Below are 6,151 nucleotides of genomic sequence, written 5' to 3'. Positions count from 1 at the left end.
CCAGAGAGGCCGGCGCAGCCGTACCTTGCACGTGCAGACAGCACACTTAATTAAGCCAAAGGGGGGCACGACGGGGTGCCACTGGGTACCCGCTGCCCGCCAGCTCCGGTCACCATCAAAATAGCAGCCTGGTGGGGGACAGTGCCCAGCCTCTATTAGTACTGAGCTCTCTGGCTGGGCCCACAACCAAGGCTTGAGCCTCAGGCCAGACCCACGCTAGCCTAGCCCCAGGGCCTGGTGAGACACTAACACTAGAGCCCTCTGAGGAGGGTCGCTGGAGACTGTGCCTCTCAACCCACCCCATGTATTCTCTCCCCGCTGTCCCCTCCTGGTCCAAACCAATGGCTCCTCTGGGTCCCTCCCCCCAAACCCTGCACGCACCCTTCCACCTCACCCTCTCCTGGGTCCCCGCTCCTCTGCAGACCTGGCAGGTCTGGAACCTCTTGCTTCTCTGTAGAGCCAAAGAAAGAGTGACGGCAGAGGGTGAGTCCCCACCCCTCGCTCCCTAGAGCGCCCATCCCCACTGGGCTGTCCGCCCCCTACCTCCTGCCGGGAGAGCTCACCAGGGCACACGGGGCAGCACTGATCTGGAGCCTGCACAGGGCGCGGGCAGCGGGGCAGCGGGCACACCACGGGGTCACAGATCACTGTCCGTCTCTGCAGGAAGGGCTGGGACGTCGGCAAAGTGCCGGGCCTGGCCCCACCCCGGCTCCGCCCGCTGCTCCCTTACAAAACCTCCTACCTGGCAGGTGCAGAGCGAGCAGAGCGGGTCGTAGTTGGGCGCCCAGCGAGTCCCATGGGGGCGCTGCTGCCCCTCGAAGAAGCACGTGTTGGGGTCTCGGGACCGCCCAGGGCCGCTGGGTTTGGCGGGCACTGGGGCCTCCGGGCCCGTCACAGCGGGCAGCGCCGGGAACGCGGCCGCCGCTGCATTCGAAGCCCCTGGCGCCCGCGCGCGTTCGGCCCCTGCAGCCCCCAGGCGCAGGCCGCCCACCTCGCATTGGTTGTCGAGGCGCACCTGGGATCAGAGGCCGAGTGAGGCAGCTCCGGAGCTCCCCCTCGCGTCTCCGCCAGGGGCGGTCAGCCAGCCCAGGGGACACCCCTCGGCCCCTGCGCGCTGCGTGCCCCGGGAGGACGCTGTGGGCTCCCGCAATCCCCCCAGCTGCGGGAGACCAGTGGCAGCCAGTTTTTCAGTGTGCCTTGTCTGGGTTCACCCTCTCCCCAAAACACAGGGTCCATGTCACCACCACCAGGGCTCCCAGAGAGCAAGTGACTAATACCAACCCAAGCCTGCACACCCCCACCCCCACGCCCACCTACCTGGCCCCGGAGCTCCCCTCTGGGGCTGCCCTTGGTGCTGATCAGCAGGGAGGCAGTGCCCTGGGCCAGGCGCTGCAGCAACTCGGGCTCCAAGTCCTTCACCACACCTTGGGCCTGCCAGTAGACAGGACCGGGGTGGGAGCAGGCACGTTAGGGCTGGGCCTCCCGCTGGGGATCCCCAGATGAAGCCAGGACCCAGGAAGGCTATATAAACAGGGTCTCCAGGTATCGAAGCCCAGTGGCGATGGCGTGGAGCCTGGAAGCCAGGTCTCCCTGACTCGAAGCTCATGGCAACCCACTTCACCCACTTCAGGGGACTCTGTCCACCCCACTCCCCTCGGGAGGTCCAGGACATTACACACTACCCGGGGCAGGCCACGAAGAGGGGCACACACAGACAATTTAATCAGAGCCGAGCGAGGCTCACACCCAGGTCTAACGCCCGAGCCCGGGCCACCTCTGCACGACCACTGCCTGCTCTCTGCCCTACCCTTGGCCCAGACAGCTCTTCAAGCTAAAATGAAGATACTTCTCCAAGTTTCCTCTCACGACCACTCCTTACCTCTGGGCCATAGAATCCCTTCAGCAGCCGCCGCGGCCCTGGCATCCCAGGAGGCCCGAGGAGGTGGGCAGTGACAGTGCCCTGTTCTGAGCCTCCAAGTCCAGCCAGCAGCACTTCATAGTGCAGGTGACAGTGGGTGTCCAGGGACAACCAGGCGTGCCCTGCTGCCTGGCTCCGCACAGGGGGCAGCACCAGGGCTCCAGCCAGGGGCACGGGCAGTGCTGGGTCCAGACAGAGGAGAGGTGACAGATGAGAACATGCCCCAGAGCCCCCGCAGGCTGGCATGCCCCGTCTCTCCCGCCCCTCTCTCCGGCCTGGGGAGTGACAACATGGCCACGGGGGGGTGGCACACAGGCACAGAGGGACTCGCCCGGCTCTGGCCCTCGGCACCATCCCTCACATGCTGAGTCACACACAGGTTAGAGGACGCCGAAGGGCAGGCAGACCAGGGGCACTCACTCTCATGGCGGGCACTGTGCCCACTGTAAGGCAGGGCAGCCACCTGCCCCCGCAGCTCTCCGTCTGGGAAGTCCTTGGTGCCCACGTTCAGGAACAGCTCGTTCTGTAGCAGCATATGGGCCCCCCGGGCACCCAGCCCAGGGCAGACACCCGCAGCCTGCAGGGTGGAGAAGGGTGAGCCCTTCTCAGCTTTCCCAGGGAAGCACCCGGAAGCCTTTCCACGTGCTGTGGCCACCACACCCAGGTACACTTCCACACACTGGTAAATGGGTCCAAAACTTACAAGCCCAGTTTTAAGCCCTCTTCTGCTTCTTCCTAGCCTTCTTTTTTTTTTTTTTTTTAAGAGGGTGCATGTGCTCGCCGGAGAGTCACAGAGAGAAAGTGATAAATCACCCCTCAGGAGGGATGGTCACACCGCAATCCCTTCTCCTCTCTGGATCTTGGGCACACACGCACACGTGCCCAGCATGAGTTCCAAGCCAGCAGGTCCAGGACTCGAACCACAGCTGACCATGTGGGAGTGCAGTGCCCTAAGCACTTGCTGGCCCTAACCACTTGCTGGCCCCTGCGTAACAACCTTGAAGAGTTCCTTCACCTCTTTTGCCTTCACTTCTTCATCTATAAAATGGATACTGTGAAGGCCAAGAAATATACAAGCAGGGCAATAAACAGCGTAGTCTTGGCACACAGAAAGGCCAGTGGGCGGCAGCTATGGCTCCGCATTTATGGATACACGGGGGATTGTGCTAATCTCACAAACTCCTCCCACTCGATTGTGAGCTTGTGAGGGCAGAGGCCACACCAATGTTCTCGGTAGTCCAGTCCCTGCCTGGGCCTTACTCAAAAGGTAGCGAATGCATGAGCGAGCGGAGGAGAAAGTCCACATGCACACGAATGGTGTGGACCTCCCTGCCCGTCCAGCCTGGCCTCCCACAGCCCACACCCCGGTAGCCCTAGCACTTGGGCCCTGTGGCCCAGCTCTCTGGAAGCCTCACCATGTGCCCTCCAGACTGGGGTCCAGCCATGTGGCACAGGACGGTGCGCTGGTTCCTCCGCTGAGGCTTGGTCTCCAGTGTCATGGCCACCACCTCGCTGCCTGTGCCTACCACCTGCACCTGGTGGGCAGAGTGGGGGAGGACACACGGGAGTGGCAGCCAAGGCCTGGAGCTGAGCTTCTGCAGGCCAAGGCCCCGTCCCTGCCCTCGTGCACCTGCAGCCCAGCTCTTACCCTGTAGACCAGGGAGCCGTTTCCAAGCAGTCCGAGGCTGGCTGAGCCGGCCGCACCCGTCTGGACTGGAGTCAGGGCATCGGCCCCACAAAGGACACTTTGCAGGACTGTGGGGGCATGAGCCAGGAGGTGGCAGGCTCAGCTCATGGTCATTCCTACCCCCAGTGCCGAGGACCCACCTCATACCCACCCTGGCCCTCGTTTGGACAAGGCCCCACCCCACCTCACCATCACAGTTCTGCCTGGCAGCGATGTGCCCACTGATCCGCAGCCCTGGCCCGCCTGTCTTCTCCAGGGCCATCTGCAGCTCCCCCCGCACCAGCCAGTCCATCTCCTGGACGGTCAGGTTGGGCAGCACCTCGGCAAAGCCTGGCTCCTGGTGACAGAGCAGGGCGTGGTAGGCAGCACAGAGAGGACAGAGCAGGTGGCAGCCAGAGCCAGAGCCTCACTCACCTGGGTGGACGCGTTGGCCTGGAGCTCTCGCAGTAACTGCCCCTGGTGTAGAATCTGGAGCCTCACGGGGCTCTGGGCCAGGCCTGCGGCACCACACGTGGACGTTTCTGGGCGGCAGTGCCCTCCCACCCTTCCCACAGGCTGTTGCCCATCCCACTTACCCCCATGCCTGGGTCCTAGCAGCCCCCGGGAGAGCAGCAGAAAGTGCAAGGAGTCCTCCGTGTCGCTGAGTGCGAGTAGGGCAATCCCCCCTACGCCCTGCTGTGGGGGCCCCTCCGGGGTCAGGATGGCACTGAAGGTCTCTGGGGACAGAGGACCATGAGGGGCCCTCAGAAAATGCCCTCCTCGTCCCACCCTATTTCTGCAGTTAGACAGAAACGTCGCGTCCAGGAACTGTTGACCCTCTTTACCTGCAGCCAAGGCCCGGTGCCGGATGAGAGGCCCCCAGACCTCTCCTGCAGGGTGAGTGGGTGTCACTAGTGCCACATGCAGCTGTCCCGACCGCAGGAGCCTCAGAGACAACCGAGGCACTGCCCGCCACACCCCACAGACCTGGAGCAGAGACGAGAAGGCCCCACACTCAGCATGCAGGGCAGGCCAGCTAAGAGCCAGCTGAGGAAGGACTGGGAAGGGGCCCTTAGGTCAGCTGCCTGAGTTCAAGTCCTGCCCTAGGCTCGGCAGCTAGATGACCTGGAAGAGACCACACCCCCCTGCTGAGTGTCAGTGTCCATGCCCTCCTCCCACTGGGCTGTCGTGAGAACCGGATGGGACAGCCCAGAGCATGCCCCAGCACGGTGGCCAGCCTGAATGAGAGGTCATAAATGGCGTCGTCTCACCAGGCCGTCTTGGGTGGGGGCTGCAGGGTGTTCAAACAGGACGCTGCCGGTGGAGTCCGAAAAGCGGACCCTGGTGGGGCGGTCCAGCCTGAGGATGAGAGGCCGAGAGGGAGACTCGGACCCTGGCCAGAAGCAGCCCCTCCCAGCCTCTGTTCTCGCCCCGCCCAGCCCCAGCTGCCTCCCCCTGCTCCTGCCTCTTTCTCACCACCGGTAGGAGACGGAGAAGCGGAGGCTCGAGCGCAGCAGCGAGACCCGGGCCCGCGCCACCGCCTGCGACCTCGGCCCTGTCAGCAGCGCCACAAAGTCTGCGCGGGAAGGACGACGGCCTGAGCACTGTCAGCGCCACTGGCGGCCCGACCCTGACCACGACCCCAGCCCGGCCCCCGCCTACCCGTGTGGCCGTCACGCGCCCGCTCCTCCGTGCCTGGCTCCCCGCGGTCGCTGTAGCTGCGGTGCTCAGGGTCCCGCGGATACTCGAAGGACAGGCCCGACGGCGGCCGCTCCGGACCGCTGCGCTCTGCGCAGGAGGGTGGGAGGCACGGACTTCAGCCCGCCCCAAGCCCAGCGGCCCGGGACCGAGTAAGGAGGCCCGGCCGCCCTTCCCTGACAGCGGGGCGGGCCTTACCCTGGGGGCAGGTCTGGCAGCAGTGTCCAGGCAGCTGGCGCGGCTGCCCGCAGGCCAGGGGTGGGCACTCGGGCTTGATGTTCTTGCAGCTGACCCTTCCGGGGCCCCTCCCACGGCGACCCCACTGAGGCTGCTCGCCCAGAAGACAGGACACCCAGGGGGTCCCCGTGAGTCCCCGCGCCCGCCGGTGAGACCCCAACGCGAGAGCGAGGAGTCCGGACCGCGTCGTCACCCCCCGCTGCCACTCACAAGCTGCCTGACCCTCGTCGAGTTACTAGCCGCTCTGAGCCTTGGGGTCCCTATCTGGAAAGTGGGGTTAATCATCCTACCCATCTAGCAGGGCTGTAACGGGGGTCAGGTGAACGACCGCCGAGACAGAACGCACGAGCCGGACGCCGCGGCCATCGGTAACAGCAAACACCCGAGCCCAGAAGGGACCAGCCCCTGTCCCTGCCAGAACGATGCTTCTTTCTCCCGGCTCCGACGCCCCAGGACCCCTACGCCGCCCCCACACCGCCCCCGCGAGGGCCCGCGCGGCCCCAGGTCCACTCACCGCCTCGCAGACGCACAGCACGCAGTGCATCACCCCGAAGGGCTCCCCCAGGTCGGGGTGCCACGTCTGGTCCAGGGCATAGACCTTCCCGCCGAATGGACAGCCTGCGGGAACAGGC

The 6,151-nt window shown here is 65.1% G+C and overlaps 1 protein-coding gene across 6 annotated transcripts in view; it reads right to left on the bottom strand.

Annotated features, from left to right (window-relative positions):
* Positions 1–6,129, bottom strand: part of CHRD (chordin) — a gene marked incomplete at its 5' end in the record, with an annotated part of 8,506 nt that extends 2,377 nt beyond the window's left edge. For 5 of the 6 annotated variants that reach the window (XM_014592522.1, XM_027776704.1, XM_027776703.1 and 2 more), the window contains 18 exon segments: positions 25–128; positions 395–451; positions 564–657; positions 743–1,015; positions 1,318–1,431; positions 1,880–2,100; positions 2,339–2,495; positions 3,334–3,453; positions 3,567–3,673; positions 3,795–3,942; positions 4,020–4,102; positions 4,181–4,321; positions 4,430–4,571; positions 4,856–4,943; positions 5,061–5,160; positions 5,247–5,372; positions 5,481–5,610; positions 6,034–6,129. In XM_014592522.1, coding sequence (XP_014448008.1) covers positions 25–128; positions 395–451; positions 564–657; positions 743–1,015; positions 1,318–1,431; positions 1,880–2,100; positions 2,339–2,495; positions 3,334–3,453; positions 3,567–3,673; positions 3,795–3,942; positions 4,020–4,102; positions 4,181–4,321; positions 4,430–4,571; positions 4,856–4,943; positions 5,061–5,160; positions 5,247–5,372; positions 5,481–5,610; positions 6,034–6,129 — 2,301 coding nt within the window. 6 annotated transcript variants of the gene reach the window in all.
* Positions 6,130–6,151: the final 22 nt, after the last annotated feature.

This window comes from Tupaia chinensis, unplaced genomic scaffold (assembly GCF_000334495.1).
Source record: "Tupaia chinensis unplaced genomic scaffold, TupChi_1.0 Scaffold000708_1, whole genome shotgun sequence".
In the NCBI taxonomy this organism is placed as follows: domain Eukaryota; kingdom Metazoa; phylum Chordata; class Mammalia; order Scandentia; family Tupaiidae; genus Tupaia; species Tupaia belangeri.
The sequence above is the reverse complement of the archived record's forward strand: the minus strand, read 5'-3'. Positions and strand labels throughout refer to the sequence as shown.